Source organism: Delphinapterus leucas, chromosome 15 (assembly GCF_059928025.1).
Source record: "Delphinapterus leucas isolate spDelLeu-1000000601 "Yukka" chromosome 15, BTC_Dleu_Yukka2, whole genome shotgun sequence".
In the NCBI taxonomy this organism is placed as follows: Eukaryota; Metazoa; Chordata; class Mammalia; order Artiodactyla; family Monodontidae; genus Delphinapterus; species Delphinapterus leucas.
Genome location: NC_143143.1, coordinates 76,988,649 through 77,008,641, shown reverse-complemented (window position 1 = coordinate 77,008,641; position 19,993 = coordinate 76,988,649). Strand labels below are relative to the sequence as shown.

At 44.0% G+C, this 19,993-nt stretch overlaps 1 protein-coding gene across 7 annotated transcripts in view; it reads right to left on the bottom strand.

Annotated features, from left to right (window-relative positions):
* The window catches only part of SLC9A8 (solute carrier family 9 member A8), a 72,397-nt gene extending 53,533 nt beyond the window's left edge, over positions 1-18,864 (bottom strand). Inside the window, exons 1-3 of one of the 7 annotated variants that reach the window (XM_089897044.1) lie at positions 18,693-18,864; positions 16,612-16,790; positions 10,177-10,257 (exon numbers count right to left, since the gene is read on the bottom strand). In XM_089897044.1, the coding sequence (XP_089753170.1) occupies positions 10,177-10,257; positions 16,612-16,790; positions 18,693-18,706 (274 nt within the window). In that variant the 5' untranslated portion in view covers positions 18,707-18,864. The remainder of the gene's footprint in view (positions 1-10,176; positions 10,258-16,611; positions 16,791-18,692) is intronic. The other 6 variants (XM_089897045.1, XM_022597431.3, XM_022597435.3 and 3 more) reach the window with 6 other exon arrangements.
* Positions 18,865-19,993: the final 1,129 nt, after the last annotated feature.

Genomic DNA, 19,993 nt, shown 5'->3' with positions numbered 1-19,993 from the left:
GCTCAAGAGAGCCTCTTCTGACAGCTCAGGGCCAGCAAGTGACAGTGGACTGCTGGCTCCTGGGTGCCTTCTACCACCTCTGGACAATGAGACACAGGGAGACTGCACTACTGCTACGAACTGCTAACACCCTTCCCACTCCCAGGGTGCACTGCTGGCCTACCATTATCGCTGTAAAATACAAGTATTCCTGAATATGAACAGTACAGGAAAGTGCCTAAAATGTATTAAGTATAATAATCAGGTTACAAAACAGTATGTAGAACATGATTCTAGTTCCCTTAAAAATATATGTATATATGTATATGCACACACATTTATTAATTTGCATTGTGTTAAAAAGAAACACACACACACACACTGTGGTGCTAGGCACTGTGCTACTGTATACAATATACTTTATTTAAGCTCATTCTCACGATTACCCTACAAGGTAATAAACCATAATAATATAAATGATAATAATATTAATAGCAGCAGCTAACAGTTATTGATTACTTAGCAGGTAGGCATTACACTAAGTGATTTCTATGCATTGCCCAGTTTAATATCTGCAGTCCTATGAAGTGAAGGCTTTGTCACCTGCATCTTACAGGTGAGGAAACCGAGGCTAAGGACAAACATCACTGAGCTAGTAAATAGCAGATCCAGAATTGTTTTAAAAATGAATTACTTTATTTTTTACTTGATTATGTAACAGATGCCTATGGTACAAAATTTGAAAGGTATAAGAGAGTATGCAGTGAAAACTTAAGTCTCTGTTCCATTCTTGCTTTTTTCTCCTTCCCGTAGACCACAAACGTTACCAGTTTCTTGGTTATACTGTACATTTCTGCTGAGAGTGTCTGTACGTTTAAAATTATATACATGCATATGCATGTACATATAAAATAAATTTTAAAACAAATGGTAATACAGTATTTACACTATTCTGAATTTTTTTTTAACTCACCACTACCTCTTAGAAACTATTCCATATCAGCACATAAAGAGCTTCCTCACACTTTTTGTTTTGTTAGTGGCTGCAGTGTATTCCACTGTGCCATCTAATATGTCCCCTTGTAATGAGCGCTCAGGTGTTCTCCAGGCTTCTGCTATCACTGCCATTGCCATCTGAGTAAATACATCATGCCACATGTGTGAGCGTATCCACAGACAAAAATCCTGAAAGAGGGGCTGCTGGGTCAAGGGTACAGTCATTTTTAATTCTGTAAAGAGCACATCAGCTGCCTTCTGTGGTAGATGCTGTGAGGCTCGCCCGCTCCCCTTCACTGGGCCCATCTGTGGGAGCTGCTGTGCGTGTTGGTTGCTAAGTGCTCACGGCTGTCCCCTTCTCCAGAAAACTGCCCTTAGCCGCCGAGAGGCACCTCATCATGTAAGCTGTGCCTGCCCCACACCAGCTCATAGTCAATGACTAACTGATGGGGGGTCCACAAGTCCCACCCCCTTGGTTTAAGGAGAGACAGACTCTGCTGGGCGTTCTTGCCCCAGAGCCCTCCTGCTGAGGCTAGGCCAGGCCTACCTTGAGATCACACCCAACGTTTGGCTTTCTCCTTCCCAGGTCTTGTTAACTCCCTCCCTTACAGATTTGCTCTTGAAGAGCACCCCTCAATACATTACCTATCCCCAAACCCCTGTCTCAGATTCTGCTTTTAGGGAGCCAACCTAAGACCACTGGTTCCAGGAGTGGAGTGGTCAAAGGAAGCAAACTCGAGGATGGGGTTCTGGAGTTGGACCACTCAGCAGCTTCCGGGCAAAGAGGATCCCAACACTGCAGGTAAAATACTGCTAGTCCCTCACCGGGGGTAGCAGTGCCATTGCTAAGACCTTCACTTGTGGCAGACTGGATCGGGACACTGGTGGAGGAGGCAAGGGCTCATGCAGTATCTCTGGTGTTAAAGAGGTTATGATGGAAATAATAACTGTAAGAAAAGTGGAATTGTGGTTGTTGCTGAGTGCCACTGATGCTCTGAAAAAAAGAAAACAAAAGGCCCAAACAATCACCAACTTTAAGCAAACGGTGAGAGTCAGAGGGCCTCCTTGGCAGCACTGAAACAGACCCTCATTTCCTGCAGCTGGAGTGCCTCTAGAGCTGAAGACTGGGCACAGGTCTTAACTGCAAGAGTGGCAGATCTTCAGAGAACGCTGAACTCAAGATGATAAATCTCCTATGCCTTCTCCTAGCAGGTCCCTGATAAGGAAGAAGTGGAGCTCAGACATGGGATAGGGGTGCCTAGGGAGATGCACATGAGCACCTTTAACCCTCAGGTTCCCGTGGACCTTCTAGGCCTGCAGAAGTGGCCCCTACCACCCCATTGGAATACAGAGCTCCCAGGTTATTTCAAGATTACACAGATGCCCCAAATGAGGCAAGGGCCTTAGGTTAACTACTGCTTCCTGCATAATATAGTCCCCAAGGACACAGACCGTATGGACGTTCCACAGGACAATACACTGGTCCACTACTGACATCATGCTAATGTACTGCGACAAGCATGAAGTGGCGAGGAGACGTCTTGGTAAGACACGTATGCTTCAGAGGATAGAGTTTCAGCGGCCTGCACATCTGGGAAGAATTCAGAGGTCAAGTGGTCTGAAGCACACCAAGACATTGCCTCCAAGTAAAGGAAAAGGTCTGCCCCTTCTACTGTAATAAAGAAGCACAGGGCTTCCCTGGTGGCGCAGTGGTTGAGAGTCCGCCTTCCGATGCAGGGGACACGGGTTTGTGCCCCGGTCCGGGAAGATCCCACATGCCGCGGAGCGGGTAGGCCCGTGAGCCATGGCCGCTGAGCCTGCGCATCCGGAGCCTGTGCTCCGCAACGGGAGAGGCCACAACAGTGAGAGGCCCGCGTACCGCAAAAAAAAAAAAAAAAAAAAAAAAAAAGAAGCACAATGCTTGGTAGGCCTTCTCCAGGTTTTGGAGGCAATATATTCCCCACTTGAGAAAACTATTCAACACTTCAACCCATTTATTGGATTTTGAGAGACTGATGGTTTTGAGTGAGGCCCAAAACAGTTAGCTGCAGTTCAAGCAGCTCTGCTGCTTTCGCCATACGATCTGGTGGACCCCATGGAACTGGAAGTATCTGGTAGGAAGGGAGGCCGGCAAGCCCCAATAGGAGGGTCGCTCAGCATAGATCCCTAGGGCTCTGGAGCAAGGTCATGCCATTTGCAGAAGAGACACATATACCACTCAAAAAACTCCCAAGGGAAAAACACGAAAAAGCTCCTGGCATGCTATTGGGCCGTGGTAGATACAGAGCATCTGAGCATGGGACGTCAAGTGCCCAGGTGGCCAGAATCATCTTTCATAAGTTGGGTTGCCATACCTGCCGTCAGGCTAGGTGGGCCCAGGAGCAATCCATTTTAAGATGGAAGTGTTACATTAGCGATCAGACTTGTGCCGATCTAAAAGGCACAAGTATGCTTTACTTGTGGCCCAGACCTCTATGTCATCTTTAGCTGTTACAGCAACATCTCTCTCAGCTCAGCTCCTACATACGGCCTCATGGGGAGCTCTTTAAGACCAGCTGACAGAGGAGAAAAAAAAAAAACCCACGCGTGGTTCATGAAACACTCGGCCAGCCTCTGATGTTGGCCACTTCAGCGTCTGTGCAATGGGCTCATGAGCACAGTAGCCATGATGGCAGACATGGAAGCTGTGCAGGGCCCCTACGGCATGAACTCCCTCTCACCAAGGCTGCTCTGTAGCCATTGCCACTGCTGAATGTATGACTGGAGAGCCACAGAGATCAACACTCATCACCTGGTGTGGTACCGTCCCTTGGGAAGACCAGCCAGCTGCATGATAGCACCTCGATTACATCAGACCCCTTCCATCCTGGAAAGGGCAGCAATTCATTCCGACTGAGGCTGACACATATGCTAGCACCACCGTCCCAGGGTCCATAAGTGTCTGAGCCACCAAAGTGGGATACTGCATAACAATATGTCAACAACATGTCAAACCAAGAGACTCACTTTTTGGCAAAGGAGGTGCTGAAGTGGGCATGAGACATGGACACCACACGGTCCTATCCAGAAACTGCCAGCCAGCCAGAGTGGTAAATGGCCTCTTAAAAAAGAGCTGAGGGGCTTCCCCGGTGGCACAGTGGTTAAGAATCCGCCTGCCAATTCAGGGGACACAGGTTTGAGCCCTGGTCCGGGAAGATCCCACATGCCGCAGAGCAACTGAGCCCGCGCACCCTAGAGACCGTGCTCTGCGATAAGAGAAGCCACCGCAATGAGAAGCCTGCGCACCGCAATGAAGAGCAGCCCCTGCTCGCCACAACTAAAGAAAGCCCACGCGCGGCAACGAAGACCCAACACAGCCAAAAATAAATAAATAATGAAAATTTAAAAAAAAAAAAAATGGAGCTGAGGCACCAGCTTGGAGGTGACATATTGTAAGGAATGGCACACTCCTCCAGGGTGCGGTATACTCCTGAAACCAGTGGCCGTTATAGGGCGGTACATCCCCAACAGGCAAGCATGGGTGCAGCACACAACGGGTACACCACTCACCACCACTCTCAGCAACTCACTTAAGAGTGGGGATTCCTGCTTGGAGGATTTCTGCTTCCTTAGCCTGAAACTTTAGGCTCGGTGGGTCGAAAGAACCTGGCTCCCAGAAGGGGACATTTCCACCAGAGTTCACATAGTAAGAGTTACAATGGCTGCTGCCTGGTCACTTTGGGCTTTTTGTGCCAACAGACCAGCAGGCCTAGAAACAGGCTACCAAGGCTACCACATTGGCAGGGGTGACTAATCCTGATTACCATGAGGAGACAGCCCTGCTACTACAGGATAGGGCAGAAAGGAATATAATTACTCATGTAATATGTTTTTAACCACAAATGATTTTTTGAAAATACTTCAAAATATTGTTAGCACATTTTGTTAGCTATAATCATAGAATCACTTACGCTATAATAAGGTGATTTTGAAATTCCAGTCCTTGATGCTGCTACCTATACTAAAATAGATACTCCAAAGATAGTATTCTGAAAGACAGAAGACCTGCCAGGAAGATGAGAATCAGGACCCCAGAGCTGTCTCTCTGTTTTCTGGGGAAATGCTGTTTATATATTTTGTTTTTAAGGTAGCTTACTTTTTCAGTGGAATGTTATTCCTTTCTGTTCTGTTGAGAACGTTTATGTGGCAAAAGAGGAAATTTATAGAAATCAGCCCAGATGTAGCAAGTTTCCAAATGCAATCCTTTAACAACCTTTCTTCCTTTAAAGTTCAGACTACCTCGCTATTCTGACATATCTAAAAGATTTAAGTATAAAATACAACTTTAAGATGAAAAAATGCTGAGCCAAGAGCAGGTGACCATAAAACTAAGGAGAATCAGAGCAAGACTCCAGGCAAAAGCATATGCACTATTACACACAGAGCACACGTTTAGCTAACGGCAGCTAACGAGCAACAAGATGTTCCAAGAATAAATTGTCACCTCTGAGCCATGTTTCCAGAAACACAGAGGCTAAAAGTCTGCGCTAGCACTCTTCCTTGGAATGCGACAGCCCTGAAAATCCTTAGAGTCTAAGGTGATCATTTTGTCAATGTGACAACCAATTTTGGCCTCTACCTCTGAGACAGCTACTCTAATGCCAACAAATGAATGCCTGTTTCTTCTCTAACAAAAATCAAAGTACCTGAGACTCAGGGAGAGTTACCCATGGGACAGCTCAAGCTGCATCACAATTGGACTCTCACAGTCTAAAAAGTCAGGAAAGCTGTTAGAGTTACAGTCAGGATTCTTGCTTTAAGTTTTCTCTAAAAAAAACGTTTTTAGAACTTAAGTACAATTAGAATACAATCACTATATATATACTTTTTCCCAGAATTACCTTCAGTCAACAACTCAGGAACTGAGTGATTTTTTTTTCGTCTTCCACTCAAAACCCCCATTGACAAAAAGAGCCCTACTCTTAAAAAAAAAAAAAAATTTCAATCCTTTAGTCAAAACAAGGAGTTAATATAACTAAAAGCACAAACATAGTTAAGCAGGTTATGACAAGGAAGCACATTTGTGTACTCCTATTTATTCAATGATTCAATCAGATCCAGTTACAAGTTAAAATACGGTTTTTCTAACTATCAGCGGTATTCAGGCTAAACCCTGGCATTTTGTAGTCAAATTCCATTCTTAGCCCCACTCAGGCCTTTCCTCACTCTACGATAAAGTATGACTATGAAAAAAAAATTTATTCCTATTTTTGCTATATACAACAGAGGACAGTAGGCAGTACAACTATTTCATTTTCACTCCTTACCAATTTCAGCCCAAAATATATGAACAGTGAATCAGCACTATATGGCCAATAAAAATAAATATGTGAACTTTACTAATACATGGAAAGAACAGTAAAAAGTGAAGAACACAAAAAATGATTGAAGCTCAAACCAAGTCAAGTCATCTGATGGGCATGTGTGCGTCTACACGTGGTTTGGAAGAGAAGGAAGCATGATAAAAAGAGCTGGTTGTCAATGAAAAGGATTTTTCTTCTTTATAGCTAAGTGTGAAAAATATATATATACATTTTTTAAAGGCCCGAACTACAGAATTCCCTAAGTATAGAAAGTATCTGAAAGCTTTGAACAAGGGCCAAGGAAATAGCTTTAGAACTTCATGTTGATACTATGCTTTTATAAAGAATGAAAAAAGTCTCGATTCATTTGAAAATACAATAAAATAGAAGAGCGGAAATGTGCTTTTTGAGTACAGATAGTCCTCTTCTATACCTACGACTTCTTAGGAACTCTGAATGCTTAACACAAAAGGCCAACAGTGGGCTTCCCTGGTGGCGTAGTGGTTGAGAGTCCGCCTGCCGATTCAAGGGACCGGGTTCGTGCCCCGGTCCGGGAAGATCCCACATGCCGCGGAGCGGCTGGGCCCGTGAGCCATGGCCGCTGAGCCTGCGCGTCCGGAGCCTCTGCTCCGCAACGGGAGAGGCCACAACAGCGAGAGGCCCGCGTACCGCAAAAAAAAAAAAAAAAAAAAAAAAGGCCAACAGTATCTCTAAATGACTGTGGACTAAAAAGTAACTTCTGGTTAGAAAAAGTAGGCTAGGAAAACTTACCCCTGAAAGAATGAAAACCCCATTTTCTCTGGCAGCTTCATCTAGATTCTTTTTTGGCACAAAAGTTGGAAATTCTTGAAACGGTGGATATCTCAATATTTTGTTACACTTTGCTCCAGTAGGAGAAAGAAGTTTTCCTTCCATTTACATAGCTTTATGAAATACAGAACTACTTTGATAGCTTTGTCAGCATTTCTAAATTTTAACCAAATGTCCTCTAATATAACAAAAAGTCCTTTCTGGACCCCAGTACTCTCCCTAGAAGTGCTCTTAGTATTCCAATCACCTGAGTTAGCAAATAAGTACTGAAAGCAAGACTGACTTTCCATCACCCACTCCCAAGCCCTAGCTGTATAGGCTACAGTTATTTGCGCAACATCAGCAAAGAAAGAAACCTTGTGGACGGACAGCCTTTGCTGACCCCCGGCACTGCTCCACTCCATGTCCAGTTCTGGGGTGGCCATTTGGTCAGACTTCATCCTACAACTTCTGGTGGAAGCAGGGGGAAGAGGAGGCCACCTTTCCCAGCGTGACTGCTACTGTAAGGACAGCAAGCCTGAAGCTGTCAAGTCTTACCATGTGGAGAGACCCCGCCTTAGAGTGAAGCCAAAACAAAGGGAAGCACTGTTGAGAATGGAGAAAAACGGAGTCCGGGAGACTTGATCCAGCGAAGTCTGAAGCTGGCACTGCCTGTAGGTTTTTTGGTGCCATGAGCCAATGGGTGTGCAACTCCACCCACACCAATATCTGTTTTCTTTGAATCATTTTGAATTGATTTTGTCCATTGAATGGAAAGAGTCCTATATCAGTTAAGATGTTTTCCTCTGCAAGTAAAAGAACACCTGACTAAAAATGGCTTAAACAATGGATGTTTATTATCTCATGTAACAGGCAGCTCTGAGATAGGTAGTTTCGGGGCTATCAATTCTACAAAACAACAGTGCAGTCAAGAATCTGGGCTTCCCATCTGTCCCCTTGGCAAGCCTCAGCATTCTGGCTTCGTCTTTGAGCCACAGTGATTGCAAGATGGCTACCAGTGCTCCTGGCATCACATCCTCATACAACAGCATCAAAGGAAGGGGAAATTTCTCTTTTTATCAGAGAGGAAAAATGTTTCCAAAACTCCTCACCCCAGCACACTTCCCCTCGGTCTCACTGGCCAGACCTGGGTTTCACACTGCCTGCTGCCTCCACCCCTTTGAAACAATTACCACGATGGAGAAAACCAATCTTGACCTGGAGGAGGGGCCCACCTTCCTTGACCACACTGTGGAAAGACACGGGGTCAAAGCGAGGGTTCTGTTTTCATGGAGGGGGAGTGGCCCTTAGGTAGGCACACAACAATGTCGCTGTAAGTCCTTGTACAAGCACTGGTGTTCAGTGACCTGCAGTTACTGAAACATTCAAGAGACAGTGAGGAACCTGACATTCCAAACCAAATTACAAGAACCACCACTTAAATTTCCATGTGCACAATACCTAAATACACACCAACTATAGGTCTTATTCTTAAGAAACTATGTAAACTGACCACAAAACTGTAACTTCCTTGCAGTGGCTTTTTAAGTCTTTACTGAATGCCCCAGAATAATAGGTATTAGCTATATAGGTTATTTTCGAGGTGCCTAATATCAGGAAAGGAATGCTAACAAATGATCCTCCTCTTCTTAGAGCTCTAAGGCTCTTGTTAACTAAGTTTGTTAGAATCTGCCAGGATGTGTAGCTGAAGAGACTGCTCAGTAGAGAGCAGGAACTCTGAGTAAAATTGATTTCTAACTCTTTACTGAAGATCAAAATTATCCAGTGGTACATCTTCCTTAAAATATGGCATCACCTGGGGGTTACGGGACTTAAATGAGATGGCAATGTGAAAGCTCATAGGCCAGAACCTGGCACTTAGTAGTACTGTGAAGTCCAGGGAAAATATAGGAGGGGCTGAAACAGAGTAGTAGGAATGCTGGTACTGGTAGGGGAAGGAGAATGAACAGAGTCTGATCATTCATTTCTAAAGCTAACCTAAGCTGCTGATATATTGCGAAAAATACTAAATACTATACTAAACCAGATCTAAGGCAAAGAAAATTAACTTATAAAGCACCAGTGGTGATAAGGAAAATTAAATATTATCAGTAGGCAAGTGGAAACTAGTAAAAGTAACTACAATATAATAGGCTGATGAAAGCTTTGGCTGGCCTTAGTGAAACCCTATTTACTATCCCTTAAGCTTCCCCACCTACATCTTCATTTTAATACTTACTGAAAAGTAAGGTCCCTGCTTCATTAACCACTTCAATGAACTTACATGTGAGGTCAACTGTGATTACAGTGATTCATACATTCTAAATAGAGGCTAATTATCTTAACAGCTAATTGCCACAGGAAACAAAAGAGGGAAATATAAGTGAGGTAGAATGGAATGCTCTCTGAAGACCTTAGATCTGACTGACATTAAAGTGAGCCATTCCTCCATCCTAAACCTTAAAGTGAGAGCCTCTTCCGGCTGTAAAATTCAGTGTTTCTATGAATTAACTGTCAATTCTTCGCCTTAGTCGAGTGACAGCACAGCCTAGTAGTAGACCTTAGAATAAACAGTGTGAATGTTCATTTCCAAAGCTAACCCAAACCATCGCTATATTGGGAAAGAATTTCTAAATATACTAAACCAGATCTACAAGGCAAAGAAAACTTATAAAGTATATATAATTTTATATATAAAATTAACTTAAAAAGCAGTGGTGATAAGAAAAAAATAAATATCATTGGTAGGCAACTTGAAACTAGAAATAAAGTAACTACAATATAATAAGCGGATAAAAGCCTTGGATGTGCCCTGAAGGTGGTTCTAGAAGTAGAAAGGGCTCTCAAGTTGGATAGAGGGGCTTCTATGTGACCTTTAGGAGGTCATCATGCCTGAGCCCCCAGTGTCCTCATCTGTAAAATGGGATCATAACACCCTCATGGCAGCTTGCAGTGACAATGAAATGAGCTCAGGTATACACCACATCTCTTGTGGTTCCTAGCACTTTGGAGGCACTCAAAAAGTGGTATAGTTAGTGCTTTTATTATAGGATCACCAATAAGCACTTACCTAAAGAGACAACAGCAACGCTCTCTGGCAAGAAATGTAATCTGTATCGGATCAGTAGATGCACCAATATGATGCAGATAGCTGTGGGAAAAAATAAGACTTTTTTTAAAATTATTTTTTTAACATCTTTATTGGAGTATAATTGCTTAACAATGGTGTGTTAGTTTCTGCTTTATAACAAAGTGAATCAGCTATAGTATACATATATCCCCATATCTCCTCCCTCGTGCGTCTCCCTCCCACCCTCCCTAACCCACCCCTCTAGGTGGTCACAAAGCACTGAGCTGATCTCCCTATGCTATGCGGCTGCTTCCCACTAGCTATCTATTTTACATTTGGTAGTGTATATATGTCCATGCCACTCTCACTTTGCCCCAGCTTACCCTTCCCCCTCCCCATGTCCTCAAGTCCATTCTCTACGTCTTCGTCTTTATTCCTGTCCTGCCCCTAGAAAACAGCCCAACTTTGAATGATAAACACCAAGTCCAAGGCAGGGGTTATTTCTAGGAGGCTGCCAGGGAAATGGACAACTGACAATGACACAGTAAACTTCAGCTGTGTTTTCAATTTCTTATTTCTTAACCAGGAGGTAGCTGCATGGTGTTCACTACATTTTCTCCGTATTTCTTTACATGCCTGAACCAGTTTGTTTTCCAGTTGTCGAAAGAGCAACAGACATCTACCGCTATTCTAAGCTGTAAACCTTATGCAACCACTTAAAATTATTCAAATTTCCCTGATTCTGAGAAATGATCCTCAATGGTGAGGAGGAAGTTAATGAAATCAATCACTTTTATGCAACTAGAGCTGCAACAGAATATATGTTGACACAAAGTATCTTGCCACCACATGATTGTTCTCTTTTAATGCAGAAGGAAGTAATGGTGTTTTAAAAAACAGAACACACACACACACACACACACACAAAAGAAGAACAACAACAAAAAAAAAACAGAACAAAGTTAATATTGGTTTGGTGATAAGAGCATCAGAGACTTGAAGATGGGGTGTTTGCTCCCCAGATGGGTACTGGGGCTCCCACTGATTGAGGGCTTCCCATGAGCCAGGCACTGTATCGAGCACTTCCCAAACGCTGTCTCATTTGACCCTCAACACCCCTCTCTGAATGAGCTGTTATCACCACTACCTCCTTTGATTCAAGATAAAAGCCGAGGCTTAGAGAGGTCACACCGCTGGTAGGCGCCACAGGGTTGAGCTTAATTCCAACCCTGTGCCCTTAATCCTGGGCACCCACCACCTCCCTCCCTGCGGCCTTCATTCCTCAACCAGCAAAATAAGAATAACGTCTGACTTTCCTCACAGGGGTGTCGTCATGAAAGAAAAGAAACAGAAAGATGTAAAACTATTTGAAAGGAATACATATTTCTGAACAAAAAAAAAAAGCACACTTTTGCATAAATAACTCCTAAATGTAATTTCAAGACCCAAATGTTAGTGTGCATGTCTTTTTCTCTTACTAGGCACCTAGGTGGTATGCCATCTCATCAATCAAAGTATTACCTTGATAGTACTAAAAATAAATGTGTTGCCTTTTTTTTTTTTTGTAAAAGGAAATGTTTAAACAATCTGCATGGCTGTGAACTGGCCACCCTCAGAGCCCACACTGACAAATTAGATTATCTTTAGTCCCACCAAGAAGCACCAGGTGGCCAGAGAAAGGAAACAGCTGTAAATACAGAAATTTTGTCCTCCTTTCATTCTGTGCTCTAAACTATCAATCTGTGGTGTTATTGTATTATAAATATTTAGCCTAGTTAGAAAAATCCTACATTAAATACTAACAGCAAGAAAAAAGTTCCAATGCATTAGTACATGTAACCAATGAGAACGCCTATTGCCTAAAAAGGCAGGCAGGTAAGCACATAAGTAGACAGAAAATTGATGTAAGGAGTGGAATCAGTTTCTGCTCTTTCTTTGCACCAAGCTGGATGAAAAAAGTTTACAGTTTCTTCTCATAAGTCCCACAACTATTTGCAGCTTTAAGAGCAAAAGAGAAAGCTCTCTCAATGGAGAGAGCTACATATAAGAATGATCAATGCCAGGGAATGGTCTTCAGCTATAAAAAGAAGGAGATCTGCAAAGACAACCCATAGAATCGGAGAAAATATTTTTAAGTCATATGTCTGATAAAGGTCTAGTGTCCAGAGTATATAAAGAACTCTGACAACTCAACAACAAAAAGACAACACAATTTTAAAATGGGCAAAAGACTTAAACTGACACTTCTCTAAAGAGATGCAAATGGCCAATAAACACATGAAAAGATGCTCATCAGCATTAATCATTAGAAAAATGCAAATCAAAACCACAATGAGGACATCCCTGGTGGCGCAGTGGTTGAGAGTCCACCTGCCGATGCAGGGGACTCAGGTTCGTGCCCCGGTCCAGGAGGATCCCACATGCCGCAGAGCGGCTGGGCCCGTGAGCCATGGCCGCTGAGCCTGCGTGTCCAGAGCCTGTGCTCCGCAATGGGAGAGGCCACAGCAGTGAGAGGACCGCGTACAGCAAAAAACAAAACAAAACAAAACAAAAAAACCCACAATGAGAAACAAAAAAAAACCAACACAATGAGATAAAACTTCACACCCTAGGCTATAATTAACATAACAAGTGTTGACAAGGATGGAGAGAAACTGGAACCCTTGTGCATTGCTGGTGGGAATGTAAAATGGTGCAGCCTCTGTGGAAAAGTTTGGCAGTTCCTGAGAAAGTTACACGTACAGTAACCACTTAACCCAGCAATTCCACTCCTAAGTATGTACCCAACAGAAATAAAAACATATGCCCACATAAAAACCCGTACAAAGGGGCTTCCCTGGTGGCGCAGTGGTTGAGAGTCTGCCTGCCGATGCAGGGGACACGGGTTCATGCCCCGGTCCAGGAAGATCCCACATGCCGTGGAGCGGCTGGGCCCATGAGCCACGGCCGCTGGGCCTGTGCATCCGGAGCCTGTGCTCCACAATGGGAGAGGCCATAACAGTGAGAGGCCCGCATACCGCAAAAGAAAAAAAAAAAAAAAAAGTACAAAAATGTTCATAGCCGCACTATTCACAGTAGCCAAAAGGTGGAAACAACCCAAATGCCCATCAAGTGATGAATGGATAAACATAATGTGGAATATTATTCAGCCATAAAAAAGGAAGGGAATTCTGACATGCCACAACATGGATGAAGCTTGAAAACATATGCCAAGTGAAAGAAGCCAGACATAAAAGGTCACATATTGTATGGTTCCAATTGTATGAGATATTCTGAGTAGGCAAATTCCTAGAGACAGCAGAACAGTGTTTACCAGAGACTGAGGGGACGGAATGGGGAGGGACTGCTTTTAATAGGAACTGGGTTTCCTTTTAGGGTGATGAAAATGTTCTAGAACTAGATAATGGTGATGGTTGCCCAGTACTGTGAATGTACTAAATGCCACTAAATAGTGCACTTTGAAATGGTAAATTTTATGTTATGTTTATTTTACCACATACACATCCTTTTTCTTAAAAAAAGAATGAGGTAGATACAAAAAGACTAACATGGAAAAATCTCCAAGACATTCTGTAAGATGAAAAGGCAAGTTATAGGACCCCACTTGTATTAAAACAAACTCCAAACTATATGTGCCTGTTGGTGTGTATGTGCTTACGAATGTACACATGTATATATACACATACAAGTGCATGTTTTCAAGTACACTTGGGAAAAAACAGAGCAAGAAGGGACAAAAACTTCTGTGCCATATGGAGGGTATGGGTACAAGTTAATGTTTCCAATTTTTCATGCCTGAAGTTTTAATTACAGAAAATATATTGAAACATAGGCATGTCAATTTTAACAACTCCATTAAATTTAATGGCCCATAAAATGTGTCAAATGATGCTAATAGTTAACTCTAAGTCAATAATAATGACTCACTATTGTCTCTGTGGAGTCAAAGATCAGCAAGGGTTAAGTGTAAGTCAACTGATTTCAAGCTTCTAAAAGTCAAAAGTAACCAGAGTTTTGGCATCCTTTCCACACAAAAGTTACAATTTCATTTGACCTGACTAAAATAGTAAACAAAAGTGGTAAATCCGTTCCAGGTTATGAGTTCCTGAAGTCTAGAATAATCTATGGACTATTTCCCGCAATTCACTAGTCTATATATTTAGTGAGCTGGCAAGTTACCTATTAACAGCCATTTTATTTTTCTTTATCAGATTTACACTGTTTGGACACATAATCACAAATAAATATACAAGATACTTAATAATTTGTTGATATACAAGAACAGAGGAAAAAAATGCCTTCAAATTTACTTAGAAAGCATTCCACTCTTCTAATGTATGCTGACCTACACATAAAAAGTGGAGATACCAACTCATCAACTGATTAGGTGAAAACTGAAACCATCTGACATCAGTATGATTCTAAAGTATAGGTTTATGATCTGTTTAAAGAGAAGACAATCCAATAGAAATATTCAGCACTACTAAATACAGTTCAGCCCTTTTTGGCCTCAAAGAGGCCAAAAGTGGGCAGGATTTTGTCTGGATTAAAAAGCACATCATAAAAACCTGTTTTGTGATCTCGGGCACAAGCTAATCCTAGACGCTCCACACCCTGAAAGTTACTTTGAAAGCCTTATCTTTCTCACCCTCCGGTGAAAAAAGTGATTACAAAACAGAAGTTTTTTTTCCCAAGGCTTGCCTTTTATATTTCCTAACATATCATGCTGACAACAATGTAAATAGACTAATAATACTCTTTCAGGTTTAAGGATTCAGGTACTAAAGACTTCTTGATCAAGGGAAGAACTGCTTTTCTTCTTTGTATTCAACTACTGTAACAAAAGGAAAAAAAAGAAAACAAAACAAGATTCCTTGATTGTTAAAGTAATCCCCTAGAAATAGAATTCAATTACGCTGAAAGAGTAAAAAATTATTTGGGCATATCAAATCTAAATGGACATTGTACACTTGTGGTTTGTGTACTTTTTCAGTGTACAACTTAGAAGTTTTTTAAAAACTATGAAAGACAAGGATGAGTCCTGGGATTTTAAATAAAATTAGTATCTTATTAAAATTATTTAATTAACAGAGTCTGAATAGAAATGTGAAAGAAGTTACACTTTTCCTCAAAAAAACAGTCCTAATAGCCATCTATTATGGCTATGGAAATACTCTGCACTTTTCCATTTTTTTGTACCTTCCTTTCTTATGAAAAGATCTAATCAGAAATATGACTCAGTATCATTAAAGAGAAGCAGAAAATGTAAACGTTCCAACTTCACTCTTCAAACAAAAGTTTGGAGGGTCATATTTGAAGCTATTTCTTCTTTAGCTGATCCAAAGTGGTTGTGCAGTTTCAACTGGTCTTCTGGACTAAAACAGGTGTCTACTGTCCATAGTCTCTGGGGGGCAGCTAAGTTACTGCCTTTTATCTAAACTTCTTGACCGATGTCTGGCAACCTGGATATTAGCCTCTAGTCTCCCCCAAACCAGGTCTGTCAATAATTTAACCTCTCTGGGCCTAAATTTCTTCACCTGTTAAAGAAGGAAGTCGAATAAAATGAGATTTTCAGTTTGAGAGAGTGAATCTGTTTAAAGAAAAACATTATATAGGTAAATAACATCACAGGTGGTACATAGATATGGCAAAAGTCACGACCATGGTTAATGGGAATGACGGAAGTTAAGGAAAACTGTGTGCTAGGGCAAGGGTGTGTGATCTTTTACTCACAGCAAACCTCTTAACTAAGTAAAATTTTACGTGGAGGCCTAACGGGTACGAGGGACAAAATGCTGCTCTGGTCAGAAAGCTGGATGCTCTGCCATTTCACGCCCCACCCCACCCCCTGCTCCTACCACCACCTACACAGAAACACACAGAGACTCTCAGGAGAGGAGTCTGAAATACACTCAACTAGATGTTCAAAGTTCTCTCTAGAGCAAAAATTCTTTAATTTTTCCTTTCATAGGATGTCTAAGATATATAAAGGGCTCTTCAGAATTGCTCAGCTCAATGATTTTATAAAGAAAAAGGAGTACCCTGTTATGATGTTATGAACGGACTGATCACTGACCCTCTGCGTTTGAAGTGAAAACCAAACAGCAGGAAGACTTGACCAAGTCAACAGTGGTTGACACGGGGTTGACCACACAAACAGCACACACAGACACTCTCAATGCCAGATGATGGTGTCTCCGCACGCACTCACCGCGGGCCGCACGCACTCACCGAGGGCCGCACTCAGGGCCGCACTCACCGAGGGCCACACTCACCGAGGGCCGCACTCACCGCGGCCCGCACTCACCCCGGGCCGCACCCACCGCGGCCCGCACTCACCGCGGCCCGCACTCACCAAGGGCCGCACCCACCGCGGGCCGCACTCACCGCAGGCCGCACTCACGGAGGGCCACACTCACCGCGGCCCGCACTCACCGAGCACCAGGAGGCTGAAGAAAATGGTCATGCCGCTCGACTGCTCCTCCTGCTGAGCCTGCTGCCCCGTCTGCACCGGGAGGATGGGCTTAGCGGGGCTCGGGCGCACCAGTTTCGTAGTGACCGCCAGGGTGGTGTGAAGGGTGACATTGAAACCTTCATGAGTTGTATTGGAGAACCTGTTGGAGAACATAAAAAGCAGCGGAATTAGACAAAGGAAAAAGGGCCCCGAATTACCAACACACACACACAAACCAGACAGAGAACTTTGGCACGGAGCTTGATGGGATTCACAACCCTTGCAGCCAAGAGGCAGGCCTCGGAGAGAAACTGATTAGGAAGATTCCCTCCTGCTGCAGCACGAGGGTACCAGTGGCCTCAGGTACTCTGAACGCAAACACTTAGAGGACAGGGACAAGGGGGAATCAGGACCGGTGTAGAATCAAAGGCTGTCTGCTCTTTGGCACTTAATGGGGGATTTAAAGGGAAGCAAACTGGAGTCTCATCATATTCCAAGGTCCAACATTATTTACTAAGTGCCTTATTTCTCCAGTTTACATTCTTTTCCTTAGATGGTAGTCTGCAAGCTGAAGAAGCCACTGAATTTGCCCAGTTGTTGATCTGGTCAGAATGCTCTACCCTACTTTACAAAAACCTTCTCTGAGTTCAAAAAGCCCAAATGTAATCCCCTCTGTAATCTCCTCCTCCACACTACTGCTGTGTTCCTCACACTATCTCCTCACACTGTGTTGGGATTGTAAACTAGCACGATATTGACATAATGATCACTGTAACTGTGATTATAACAACTAATGTTTTATGAGTACCGCTTAATTCCAGAAACCAGGTAACATACCAAGTCTCATTTAATGGGCCTAATAAGCCTGAGGTGGACACTACTCCTTTCTCTTTTTTACCCATGAATAACAAGCTCAGAAAGATTGCATAACTTGGCGAGTATCAGTCAGTGGCAGAATCAAGCTTTAAGTCCAAACTTGAAATCACTGAGTCATACCACCTCTTTTGCTTTGTGCTGCTGAGGCCCAATTTCGTGTCTGGGACAGAGAAGATGCTCAATAAGTAATGTGACTAAATGAAATGACCACCAGGCCAAAAGACATGCATGAAAAATTGTCAGGTGAGGAAGTCAAAGTTCAACCATGGGGTTGGTTCCTTGTTCATTTTCACATACTCATTCCACAAATATAGATGGGGCACCTATAACATGCAACAGACTGTGCCTGGCAGGTATGTAGATGGACTGCGAGTGGTCCTTCCCCAGCAGCACCAGGAGGACAGAGGCACCTTCACCCCCTTTATCTCATCTTGTACAGTTAGCTCCCTTGCTCTCCACACTCCAGCCATCCTGCCGTTCTTTCTGTCCCTCAAAAAGGCACTAGGCTCTTTCTTGCTCCTGGCCTTTTGCACCTTTTGTTTCCTCTCCTATCCCTCCTTCTGGTCACTAAGGTTTCATGTGGCACGTCACCTCTTCCCGAGAAGCCTCCCACACACCAACACCACTCCGTTTCCTCCAGAGCACTGAAATCATCTAGTCTATTTATGGTCTTCTTTTTCCACTAGAATGGAAGCTCCCTGAGAGCGGCTCAGGGTCGGCCTCCTTCACTACCATGTGACCAGGGCCTGATATAGAGTAGATGGCCAGCAGTTAACGAATAAATGAAACTCACTAAAGGAAACAGATGTGAAAAATAGTCATTACAATGGAGGAGGTGACTGGCTACGTAAGGGGTGCAGCTGGGGGACTTTCTGGAGGCAGCGAAGCGCTGCGTAATCAGCGGATGCGAAAACTAGGAAAGTGAAATTTGGCTTGCGGTTTCCGCAAGACGGCTTTCGAGACCTATGCTGGGCAGCCGATCCCTAGCCAGAGGGTCCAACCTCTAGGAGGCTGCATGGCCCAGGCCCGTCCCTCCAGCCCTCCTCGCAGGCGCCGGCATGGTCAGTCCTGGCCAACCAGCACAAAGAGCTCCGCCTTCTGGGGCCGGAGGGCGGCCTGAGGTGCTCGCAGTCACCCGATGGGGCCCAGCCCTGCCGCCTCCGCCGCCCCGGAAAAACCCACTCACTCCTCTTCCGCCATCTTCTCCCCAATCCTGCGGAGCCTCCGAGACCACCGAGCCGCGGGGCTAGCAGGGCCCGCTTTTGCTTCCGGCTTCCGCTGGAGGCGCGGAACGGGGGCGGGGTCTCGGCTGCGCAAGGGTGGCACTTCTGTCCTTTCGTCTCTATGGCCCGAGGGTGGGAGGTCTTCCGGGAACGTTGCGAGCGTCTGTCTGGCCTGAGTGTTTTGACCCTCCGGCCCTACGAGATTCCAGTTTTTCCCTTCCACAGGGTAGGGACATTTTGGGGGAAACTCCTGTGACGTCACTGTGACGCACCCTGAAAGCAAGCTCTTTCTTCTCAGTGTCCAGGAATTCGCCATGCTGAAGTTGGGAAGGAAGCTTCTAGCGTAAGCTGTGCAGAGGGACCCCAGGTATATACTTCCCCAATCTCAGTTTTCCCCAGCTGTGAAGAGACCTAGCCACCTGGGTTTAGCAGAATCGTGCGGTATTCTGTCTGCAAACATTGAGTTCTGACCATATGCCTATCGTTAAAATAGGTGATGATGATCTAGGGATAGATCGTTCATTAATTTGTTCATTGTCTCAACAAATACTCATTAGACGCCTATATGAGCTTAGCAGTGGTCTGTGGGGTTGGGGATACAGGAACAAGGAACAAGGTGAGTTTGGAGGGGTAGGAAGAACCCCATCGGGAGAGCTGGTACACTGTTATGAGGCCTTTGAGTTTGACACCACCTCTGCTGTTACCTCCCTTCCTGGTCGAAACCATCGTATCTCAGCAGCTGTGATAGCTGCTTAAACCCTCTTTCTGACTCTGCTATTGTTCTTTAAGCTTTTCCACACATCGGCCTCAGTGATCCTTTTGAGCTGCAGTCACGCCGCTGCTCAAAATGTACACTGGCTTCCAATCTCAATCTGAGGAAAAAAAAACTTGGAGAATCTCCAAGACTGAACCCTGCCCCCTTACCCCCGTGAGGTCAATCCCCTCTTCTCCTCATGCACACTTTCCACGATGGTCACAGTGGCTTCCTCGGGGTACCTAAAACACACCAGGAACACTTCCACCCATGTGTTTGCTGAGCACTTAGTCAAGGATACTCGGCTCCTAGGTTGCCCCTTGGCTCCCACCTTTCCCAGCTTTGGGCTTTTTGTTTACCCTTTTTTTGTCCATTATACCTTCTCTGACCACCTTGGGTCTAAAGCCCAAGCCCTCTTCCCTTCCCTCTGTTATTCCCCTACAGAACACTGAACATATTAATAGTACGTTTTACTTATATATTCGTTTATTGTCCTTCTCTCCATGAGAA